A 12,292-nucleotide genomic window follows, 5' to 3' on the forward strand; every position below is an offset into this window, starting at 1 on the left:
TATATATATATATATACTCGACGGCACTTAACAACAACAACATATAATATATATATAAATATACACACACACACAGTTGCCTCCGAAGACAAACATCTAAACTTCAAACTTCCACTCTGATTGGTTTGAAAGTTCTAATGATTTTAACCATAATTTCTAAAAAAGGGTATATCAAAAATGAGTTATACTCATAAAATAAGTAATATTACACATAAGTACTGTGCTTCTCTAATCAGTCATCCAATTGAAATCTAATGGCCAACATTCACTGTAGAGCAAAACTGAAAATGTAAGGTGAACTCAGGAAGCTAGATTAATGGAAAACAGAATAATCAGACTGGAAATAGAGAGAATGCTCACCCATTTGAAAGTGTAACCAATGCCACTGAATAATATGCATTGTTGTTATTTCTTGTGGGTTAGTGCCATGGAGTTGGTTCCAACTCATAGTAACCCTGTATAGGGTTTCTGAGGAGCAGCTGGTGGGTTTGAACTGCTGACCTTGAGGTTAGCAGTCTAGTGCTTATTCTGCAGCACCACACAATAATATGTAATGAAATTGATAAATGAGAACCCAATTTGCTACGTAAATCTTCACTAAACACAGTAAAATATATTTTTAAATGAGTTATATAACTAATTCTCAAATAACACATTCATCAAGATGCCAGGGAGTCCCACATTGTAGTTATATAAGTGATCAAACTGGCCTGGGTCTGAGGTGGTTTTGGGTATGTAATAAATAACATTTAGATCTTTGATTGGGATATTTATGTTGCATTAATAATTCCTATTTTGTATTTGTATATTATTTATATTTGAAATTGTGGGTGGTATTGTTATAGTTGGGCTCCTGGTATGGCGTAGGAGAAACACTGGCCTGTGAGACACAAAATCAGAGGTTCAAATCCACCAGGTGATTCTTAGAAACTCTATACAGGGTCACTGTGAGTCAGAACCAACTCCACAACCCTTAACAACAACAATTGTTATAGTTTGGTTATACCTAAAATAAAATTATATCTCAATACCCAGGAATCTCCTTTGTGAGGTTATTGCAGAAGAATGGACACAATGAAGTAGAAACGAAATACCATCAGTTGGATCCAGGTTCAGTGTTGCTTAGAGAAAAATTTGGGGAATATAGATTTGGAGCGTATGTTTTCAGTTTAAGGCTTAAGTGAAATGGCTACTTCCTCTGAATCTGAAATTCAGACCATGGAATAATATTACCATATGAGGGAACAGGCAAAAGAATGAAAGAATGTAAACACCTATATGATGCTGTGGAGGGAGCCTTGGGGGAGCTGTAGTATAAATACTGGACTGCTAACTACAAGATCAGGAGTTCAAACCCAAGCCACTCAATGGGAGAAAGATGGGGCTTTTTACTCCCATAAAGATTTACAGCCTCAGAAACCCTGCACGGGATCACTATGAGTCTAAATAGACTCAGTGGCAGTGAGTGAAAGAGATGGTGCTGTGGGATAAGCATTGGACTGCTAACTGAAAGATAAGTAGTTCAAATCCACCAGCCACTGCCTAGGAGAAAAATTGTGCTACCTGCTGCCATAAGGATTTGCAGTCTCTGAAATAGTATATGGAGTTGCTATGAGTCAGAATCAACTCAATGGCAGTGGGTTTGGTGTTTGGTGGAGATATGCTCTGTGCAAAAATGTCATTTTAGTAACTAAGGTTCATGACTTCTGGTGTGGCACCAAGGATCAACACAGGACCAGGACTGTGAACCACAAGGTTGGCAGTTCAAACCCACTAAATGCTCCTCAGAAACCCTTTATGGGGTCGCTAAAAGTCAGAACCAACTCAGTGACACTTAACAACAATAATTCATGAGGATGTTGGACAATTAAAATAGAAGAATTGATGCATTTGAATTGTAGTGTTAGTGAAGAATATTAAATATACCATTGTTGTTCTTAAATACTGTCAAGTCAGTTATGACCCATAGCGACCCTGTATAGGGTTTCCAAGGAGCGACTGGTGAACTTGAATCACCTACCTTGCAGTTCAAATGACTTTGCAGTCCGGCGTATTAACCCACAGCGCCATGAAAAAAAAAAAAAAAGATTAGATCAGTCTTAAAAGCAAAACTTTGTCTTGTTTACTTTAGACATATCATAAGGACAAATCAGTTGTTGAAAAAGGACATCAGGGTTGGTTATACAAAAAAAGGGAAACACAAAATGACATAAATTGGCACAATAGCCACAGCAATGGGTTCAAACATGAGAAAGGGCATGATGACCAGGCAACATTTTATTCTATTACATGTAAGGTCGCCGTGAGTCAGAGCCAAGTTGTCAGCAATAACAATATGCCTTACAGTGACACACTCTAGATCGAGTTATTTATTCAGTTACAGTGAGGAAGGAAGTAAAGATGAAAGCATGTTACAACCTATGAGTTACTGTTTAATGCAGTAGTTTTATATTGCCCATTAGTGAACAAAGAAAATGGGAGAACGATGGAGAAAGGTTGTTTCACTTAACCACCAAACCATTGTTTCAAATACAGCTCTTACGGAATATAGTAGCTGGACATATGGAGCAAATGAGAACATTTCTACCCTGAGTTATTTATTAGGTACTAAGGAACTTTATGTTTCTATTGTGCGTGAGGTCACTATGTGTTGAAACTGACTCGACAGGTCTAACAAGGAATTTTTGTACACAAATCACTGTATTAATAAAAAAAAATATTTAGAGGGAAAAAAAGTATGCATTTTACTGTCTGCACGTTTTGCCATCTAAAGAAGTTAGGAAGTTATGGTGTGGTTCTGTGGGATAAAGCATTGGACCACAAGGTTGGTTTGAACCAAAAGGTTGAGGGTTCATACTCACAAGTCGCTCTATGGAAACCCCATACAAGTTGCTCTATGGAAACCCCATACAGGGTCGCTAGGAGTTGGAACCAAGTCAATGGCGCTCAACAACAACAAAGAAGTTAGCAAAGGAATACAAAGTAGACTCAAAGAAAGGCAAATTATAGAAAGAACAGAAATTAATGAAATTTAAAAATCATACACTCAAGAAGTTTACAAAAGTCAGATTTTATTTCTGTGAAAAAGATTAACAAACTTTAAAAACGTATGATATTATGAAAAAAGAAAAATAAACAAAATGAATAATGGCTACGATCTTACAGACTTTAAATAATAAGTGGAGCATTTTATATCTAATTTTATTCTAATTCTGAAATTTTAAAATGTAGATAAAATTTAAAAAATGTTTAAAAAAATTACAACTAGATCCAGAGGGCGTGGAGGAAGGAAGAATCTCCACTGAGTAGCATCTAATCTGTCTAGGTGGGATAGGTCTCTAGTGATACAATAATGAATAACTGTGATCAGGACTGATTGTGAGGGTTGTAAATGTAAAGGTAGACTTTTGTAGCAAGGAAGGGAGTGATTAACTTTGCAGTCTAGGAGCTGAGGTCCCTGGGACCATCAAGGGAAAAGAGTGGAGAGTGGGACCCTACCCAGAGAAGCAGTGATGCCTGAGATGAAGGCAGAGAGGATGACGTGGAGTGGAGAGATGGAGCAGCTGGGGACTTTAGACCCATAGAGGGAGAAGGGCTGTGTGCTGACGACTGGGGGGCAGGCTTCTAGGGTATACCCTTTTTTTGGTTGATGATGCATGGAAGGGATTGTAACCATGGCAATGAAACAATATATGATAGGATGAATGTAAAACTAATGTTCTCCCATGTAAACTATCACATAATTCACAATAAAACATAAAAAAAAAAAAGCCAAAATGAAATAAGTAGACTTTTAAAAGTATAAAGTCTTAGTAGTTCAACTTTTCATATTTCATAGCCTGGGAATATATTTATATCCTCTCTACCATATTTATTTCTGTTTTATAGGAACTCTGATTCTGAAACTCTGTTGTTTCCATTTTATTTTAAATAACCATTTTCTACAGGTGATTGATGTAAACGGAGTGGATGTTACTCCACGACCGCTCTACCATTCAGATCATATTGGTGCAGCAAAGCCAAATAAAATACTCACATCACAAGAAGGATCACTTGCATCGGAAATTGTATCTTCCTATAGCTTTTATCAGAATACGATGAACCCAAGTTTATTAGGACAGTTTACAAGGTATTTCTTTTAATCATATTTATCAGCTTCATGTTTAAACTGCATTTAGATATCGTAGATGTCAGTTGTTTCCAGTCTCCCAGCTCTGCTTGATCATCCCAGCGTGCTATGTCCTTGTCCCTCTTCTTTCTTAGTTAGATTTAGAGTTCTACATTAGTGGTTAGAGTCAGGCTGCTAATCTCACGGTCAGCAGTTCGAAACTACCAGCGGTTCCACAGGAGAAAGATGAGGCTTTCTGCTCTCTTAAAGGGGCTCTGGTAGTGTAGTGGTTATGATTGGACTGCTAACCCCAAGGTCGGCAGTTAGAAACTACCAGTTGTTCCGCGAGAGAAAGATGAGGCTCTCTGCTCCGGTAAAGATTTGCAGCCTCGGAAACCCTGTGCAGGGGAATTGGCAAAGTGGCGACATCAGTGGGCTCAAGTTTGGCAGCAATGGTGATATTGGCCCAGGATCGGGCAATGTTTTGTTCTGCTGTGCATAAGGCCGCTATGAGTCAGTGCGGACTGATGGCACCCAACAACGACAACAACATGAGCAGAACCGACTCCACGGCACACCACCACCACCACACCAAATGCTATGTGAACAACATAGATTTTACTCAAAATTTCCTGAGAAGCCAAAAGATTAGGGTTTACATCACACCGCCCATACAGAGTTAATAGTTGCAAATTCCAATTAGACGTTTGTTTTCTTTCTTCAGCTTTCTTTTATGGGAAGTGAAGGTTTTCCATTTTTCCCTTAATCTCTCACGCAAATCCCTGTTCTGCTAGGGTTTGACTTTTCTCTTGGATTGTAATACCAAATGTTATCTGCTGCTCTAGAGAGCCTCCCTCCAAATTTGCATACAGAAGGCATGGAGTAGTAAGTACTCTGCAAAACAAAGGCTCAGCCAATTAAGTCGTTTGAACTGCAAAATTGACGGATCAAGCTCACCAGCCGCTCCTCTGAAACCGTATACAGGGTCGCTATGGGTCAGAACCCTCATGATGACACTTAACAACAACAACCACACTTTTGGTGTGGTTGTTGTTGTTGTTAAGTGCTGTCGAGTTGATTCCGACCCATAGCGACTCTGTATAGGGTTTCCAAGGAGCAGCTGGTGAGTTTGAACCACCGACCTTGCAGTTCAAACGGCTTTGCAGTCTGGCTGTGGGTTAATGCGCTGGACTGCAAGACCAGTTTGAACCGCAAGGTCGGCACTTCAAACTCTCCAGCTGCTCCTCCAAACCCCTATACAGGGTCACTATTGGTTGGAACTGGCTCTACAGTACTTAACAACAACAACCCTTTTGAGAATGCAGCTAGTGTTATAGAGAAAAAAAGAAATACGCAATATCATGGAATAATGTTAAATGCATATGCGTATAGAAATTATTGTTGATGTCTTCAAAATATTGATTTCCAGCTTACTACATAAATATTTTTGAAATAAAAATTTCAGAGAACCTTTCTAAAATATAAGAAATGGAATTTGAAGGGTGAGTGGAAATCAGGTTAAAAAATGAAGGGGAGAGTGTTTCAGCCAAGGTCCTGAAGTAAAGAGAGAAAGAGCTTCACAAGTCTGAATAATATATATACTTTTTAAAGGGTGGGGTAGGGACAATGTAGCTATAGCAAAGAACAAGAGAAATAGTTATAATGAGGATGGATAAGTGGACTGGCTTTTGGAATTTTTAAGATTTTTTGGTTTTATCCTAAATATACTGAAATCTGCTGAAGGACTTTAAGCATAGGCTTGCCATGTCTTACTTACCTCCAAGATGCACTAAACATGACTATTTAAAGAGTATTAACCCTCAGTCTCCATGACCTGGAGACCAAAGAACTAGATGGTGACAAGATATCAAGGCTAACCACTCTATAAGAGATCACAATAGGAGATCCTGGATAGAGCAGGAGAAAAATGTGAAACAAAACTCAAAATAATAATGCTTTAAAAAAAACCCAGGCTTCTGGTCTGATGGAAACTGGTCTAGCTCCTACACAATGGCCTTTAGATGCAATTCAAGCCTGGAACTAAACTCACCCTCAACTCTCAGTCAAACAATAGATAGAGGCAACTAAAATGAATGGTAAACACCTGGGAGTTTGCACTCAGAACAATCAACCATACAACATGAAAAGGATAGCATCTGCACAGAGATAAAGCTCAGAGGCAGGCAGACAAACGAAAGAAGGATGGAGAGAACTGGTAAACACATGGAGGAAGTGGGAAGAGTACTATTTATACTGCGGAGATTTTAATCAATGTCTCAAAATAAAATGTGTATGAATTATTGAATGGAAAACCAATTTCCTCTATAAACTATCAACCAAATCATGATTTTTGAAAAAAGAGCATTAAAAACTAACTCAGTGTTTGTTGTGTTGCCGAGCTGGTTCTGACTCATAGTAATCCTTTATAGGGTTTCTAAGAAGTAGCTGGTAGGTTTGAACTGCCAACCTTTTGGTTAGCAGTCCAGTGCTTATCCTACAGTGCCATACTAGGATTTTAGAAGAACTTTTTATTTATTCTGTTAAATAGTATATAATCAGCTATAGTAATAGTGTATTTTCTGATATGATATACTTTATTCTTATATTATTATAGTATATTTGATTTCTTCACATGATTGTGTTTTAATTTATTGTTTTAATTGCATATAAGGACATCTAAATAAATAAGCAATGTTATTTGTTATTAAAGGTCAGTTTTGGGAAGCAGTAGTATTTCTAAGTCAAGTATATCAACAATTGAATCAATAGCAGAAGATTTAGAAGAACCATCCTATAAACGAGAAAGACTGGTTAGTTATACAGGTAATAAAAAACACTCATTTATTTCAGGAGCATTCTATTATGACTTACCAAATACACTTATTGTACATCAAGTATTGATTACAAAAGAATATGGTAATGATTTAGAAATACTGATGTACATGAGAATTATCAGGGGAGAGGATATATATATTTTTTAAGTTCTCAACTTGATTCTTTTCATTTGCATAACCAGCCTCAGGAGCCACTGGCCCTGTTTTAAAAGAGTTCAACTTATAATTGTTGTTTTTAAGTGCCTAGTCAGTTCGAACTCATAGCAACCCTGTATAGCGTTTCGGAAGAACAGCTGGTATGCTTGTGATTAGCAGTTCAGAGCTTATCCTACAGTGCCACACTAGAACGCCTAGTTTATAACTGTTGTTGTTGTTAAGTGCCATCAAGTCAGTTCTAACTCATAGCAAGCCTGTATAGGGTTTCTGAGGAGCAGCTGGTGAGTTTGAACTCCCGAACTTATGGTTCAAACCAACCTCGAGGTTGAATGCTTATCCTATAGTGACATACTCTAACATGTAATTATGGAGGTAAATAACCCTCCTTGCAGTGTGATCAATGTCAGAAAAAGACTTATGTAGGATATATGGGAATATTTAGAAAGGAGTAATTTATTCCTCTGAACTAAAAAAAGACCTCACAGAGAATATGATTGACATTTGAATTAGGTGTTAAAAGATGAAAAGGTATCTGTTAAAAGAAGTAGGGGAAGCCTAAACCATGAAGAGGGTAAAGCATAAGATAATGCAAATGATTATGAAAGTGAAAATATAAGAACAAGGAAATAATGAATGCTGGAAATTTCAACATTTTTTACATGTATGTTTCAGTAACATTCATCCTGTTGTATAACCATCACCATTATTTGTTGTCAAATGTTTTATTATTTACATACTTATCACAGTTAAAAATATATATATAAAGTTTTGGAAGAAGTGGGTAGTTTTTTGAGGGTCATTTGGCTCAGAGTACAAAAGGAGCTCTGGTAGCGTAGTGGTTACGAATCGGGCTGCGAACCTTAAGGTCAGCGGTTCGAAACTACCAGCCACTCCGCGGGAGAAAGATGAGGCTTTCTACTCCCGTAAAGATTTACACCCTCGGAAACCCTGTACAGGGTCGCTATGGGTCGGACCCGACTCGATGGCACTCAACAACAACAACAACACACTAAGAATACCTTTCATTTGAGATGATAAAGGTGAACGTATGGATAAGGTTGGAAAGTTGATATTTGTTGGACTCTTCTTTTTGGTGCTATGAGATGTAAATGATAGGAATGCTTTTGATAAGTAATGCAATATCCAACCAACAGTAACTTAAGCAAATAAAGGTTGTTTTTCTCAGATTTAAAATTAACAGGCAGATTTTAGCTTTGAATTTTTTGCATTCAATTAAGTCAGACTCTAGATTGGTATTTATGCTATTCTTGTTTCTTATACTTTTACTTCTTGTTTCTTGCATCATGATCTCAAAATATTTTTCCCAGCTCTGGACATTATATCCACATTGTTGTTATAGTTAAATGGCATATGTTGGTTCCAACTTATGCAACTCTATATAGAGTTTCTGAGGAGCAGCTGGTTGAACTGACACCCTTGAGGCTAGCAGTCCAGTGCTTATGAGAATTATCAGGGGAGAAGGATATATATATTTTAAATATATCTATATAAGAGTCCTTATATCCACATTAAAAGTTGAATACAGGCAGAATAAAGGGAGAGGAGAACCAGTCACATCCTCTTCATTTATCAGAAAAGTAAACAATTTCACCAAAGACTTCCCTGGTCTTATATATTCCCACTTTCATCTTAACTGTCTAAAGTCATCTGCAAAATATGATCCATCATAGCATTTCAGTTACTATGAGGAAAAAGATACATTGAAAATAATAGTAAGTGATTTTTATTAAGTCATGTCTTTTAGAATTACGAGTTGTGAGGACAACAGCTGAAAAAGTTGTAACAAAAGAAGACTTGGAAAAAACCATAGAGATAATACTCACAGAAACAGAAACACTGAGATTGTTTGACCTGCCGACAGTCATGGTCTCTGTGGAGTCTGAAGAAGCTGAGAAAGTAAAGTATGTATGATTCAGTTTGTCTATGTTGGTTTTGTAACTCAAATGCTAAATCAGTGGTTCTTATTCTTGTGTCTGTGAAAGGTTCTTTGGAATTCCTAGATAAATGTTTGGGATGCAGGTGCCCAGTAAAAGTATGTGGATATGCTAAGTAATGTGTTTATGTTGTGTTGTATTTTTCTAGAGGAAAATCTCTTAAATCTTATGAAGCTTTTAAATCTTAAAAAGGTAGACAAACTAATAAGGCAAATACAAGAAGTAAGAGAAGCTAAAAAAAAAATCTATATAAATTCAAATATTATTTTAGGCATATAAAATTATCAGTTTTAAAAGAAAGAACTGACTTTTATGTTTAAAACTTAATAAGAGGATATAGAGAAATAATTGAATTCAATATAGAACAGACTTTTCTATTTTTCTATATTAATAAGTACTGGACTGCTAACTGCAAAATTGGTGGTTCAAACCCACCAGCTGATACACAGAAATTCTATACAGTCCTGCTATGAGTTGAAACTGACTTAATAACACTTAACAACAACAAAAACAACAGTGAATGTAAGTATATTATTAATTCAAGTATTCAGATTACTTAGCATCAAATATCAATTAGATGTAAGTCATAGTACTAAAAGAAATTTCACTAAATTTTGGAGCAGTATCCCTACCAGGATACCTGATATAGCGCTGTGGTTTAATGCGCTGGACTGCAAAGCCATTTGAACAACATGGTCAGAGGTTCAAGCTCACCAGCTGCTCCTCAAAAACCCTATACAGGGATGCTACGGGTTGGTACCAACTTGATGGCACTTGACAACAACAACAGCAATCCCTACTCAAATATAAACTAGGCTAGAGTTTTATTTTGACTATAAAATCTAAAGCAAAATAGATATATATTGGTGGACCTTTGTGTTGCTGTACAATTAAATCCTGAATACTACTTTTTAAAGCTCATAAGAAATAAGGAAAAGCTTCTAGGATCAAACGAAGAAAGGAGAAAACAAAGAGAAAAGTGATTTGACATCAGAGAGGAAAGGAAAGCTGTAACCAGAGACAGGGCGGTAAGCTATAGAAAGTTCTAAAAGAGGGTGTGTGCTATGAAAAATTGTTAGTAATTAACAGAGGATTCTGGAACCCACCAATAAGTCATGGGCTCCTACAGATTGAGGACACTGAAAAAGAAATTCCTACAGCCTCGGAGTAAGGCACTTAACAACATCGGAAACCTATACAAGGTCGCTAAGACTTGGAACTGACTTGAAAGCACTTAACAACAACATATTAAACGATTACCCTCAAAGGACTCTGAAGTGGTACTGTTGTTGTTGTTGTTGTTGTTGTTGTTAAGTGCTGTCGCGTCGATTCTGACCCATAGCTACCCTGTATAAAGTTTCCAAGGAGCTTGAACTGCTGACCTTGCAGTTCAAACCGACTTGCTGTTCAGTGCATTAACCCACAGTGCCATCGATTATCCTGGCTATTCTCAGAAACAAACACAAATCTATACAGGAAGATACACAGTTTAAACCATTAAGGTTCCTTTAGGTGGAGTTTGGTAAAAATACAAAACCAACAAAGAAACAAGGTATTATGAGTGAGAGTAAATAGTAAATAGTAAAATTAACAAGCCATAAATCTAGACTTTGAGAACTATGGACAGTGGTGTCAGAGTCAGAGTATAAAATAAGTGTGAAATATTTAAAGAAATGATTCATATTAAGAAGCTATCAAAATTAGTCTGATTTTGGGGGGAAATTTTTCAAAAAATGTGTGTGTGTGTATCACACATGCAAGTAAGTAGCAAAATATCGTTACTAGGGTTCCAGTTCATATATACACAAATTTATTCTGAACAAAATGTGTTTAAACATATCTCTGAGATCAGTGGATGGCTGCAGACAAGCTTTCTCAGTAGTAACACACTCAGTCATAGTCTCATTGTTGTTGCTGTGTGCCATAGAGTGGGTTCTGACTCATAGCCACCCTGTATAGGGTTTGCAAAAGCGACTCTTGGGTTTGAATTGCCAACCTTGTGGTTAGCAGTCCAGTGCTTATCCTACAGCGTCACACCAGGGCCCTTTGTCTCATTGTTGTTGCTAAGTGCTGTAGAGTTGGCTCCCACTCATAGTGACCCTGTATAGGGTTTCTGAGGAACATCTCATGAGTTTGAGCTGCCGTTCTTGTTTGCAGTCCAGTGCTGAGCCACAGTGCCATATTAAGGTGCCTTAATAATTTTAATAATAAAAGTTCAATCATAATAATAGCTTGAGAGGATCTGCTAGGCCAGTTCAGAAGATTATGGTGACCTTTTTTTGGGACTTCACCTGGGTGTCTTGATAGATTTTCTCAAAGGGCACAAGACAATCACAAGGACTTATTAGAAAGAAGTTTTTAGAAAAGGGTAAACTTCATTGGTGAGAAAAAGGCCAGGAAATTTACACCTAGGAAATTTCCCCCCCCCCGTTATGACAATGTACCTGCTCATTTTTTGAGGGTAGTAAGGTTGTCCTATGAGAATTTCGTTGGGAAGCCTTACCTCATCCACCAAAATCACTGCCCCTGCCCCTCCAGACACCTTTTTGTTTCTCAAACAAAAAACACTGAAAAGACACTATTTCAGTCTCTCAAGGAGGCCCAAAATGCCATTTGACTTGGTATAAATTGAAGAGTGCAGAATTCTTCATCAAAGGGCTAAAGAGATGGAAATGCTGTCTTGAGAAGTGTATAGACTTAGATGGAGGATATATTGAAAAACAATAGCTTCTTCACATTTTGACATTTTTATATTTTAAAAAAAGGTTTTGTGATGTTGTAACATTATGGTAAATGGAGAAAAGATAGAAGTTGTCAAAGACTTCAATTTGCTTGGGTCCATAATCAATGCTCATGGAAGTAGCAGACAAGAAGTAAAACAATTGTACATATTACATTTGGCAATCTACTACAAAAGACCTCTTGAAAGTGTTAAAGAGCAAAGGTACCAGTTTGAGGACTAATGTACACTGGACCCAAGCCATGGTATTTTCAATTGCTTCACATGTATGCAAAAGTTGGACAATGAATAAAGAATACTGTAGAAGAATTGATGCATTTGAATTATGGTGTTGGTGAAGAATATTAAAAGTACCATGGATTTCCTGAAGAACAAATTTGTCTTAGGAGAAGAATAGACAGGATGATGAGATTTGTTCTCATTCTTTGGGCATATTATTAGGAGGGACCAGTACTTGGAGAAGGACGTCATGCTTGGAAATGTGGAGGGTCAGTGAAAA

The 12,292-nt window shown here is 37.1% G+C and overlaps 1 protein-coding gene across 1 annotated transcript in view; it reads left to right on the forward strand.

Moving 5' to 3' along the window:
- The window catches only part of WDR78 (WD repeat domain 78), a 122,145-nt gene that overhangs the window by 27,675 nt on the left and 82,178 nt on the right, over window positions 1–12,292 (forward strand). The window contains exons 4-6 of the mRNA XM_006862498.1: window positions 3,948–4,129; window positions 6,819–6,931; window positions 8,864–9,020. Coding sequence (XP_006862560.1) covers window positions 3,948–4,129; window positions 6,819–6,931; window positions 8,864–9,020 — 452 coding nt within the window. The remainder of the gene's footprint in view (window positions 1–3,947; window positions 4,130–6,818; window positions 6,932–8,863; window positions 9,021–12,292) is intronic.

Source organism: Chrysochloris asiatica, unplaced genomic scaffold (genome assembly GCF_000296735.1).
Source record: "Chrysochloris asiatica unplaced genomic scaffold, ChrAsi1.0 scaffold00048, whole genome shotgun sequence".
Lineage (NCBI taxonomy): Eukaryota > Metazoa > Chordata > Mammalia > Afrosoricida > Chrysochloridae > Chrysochloris > Chrysochloris asiatica.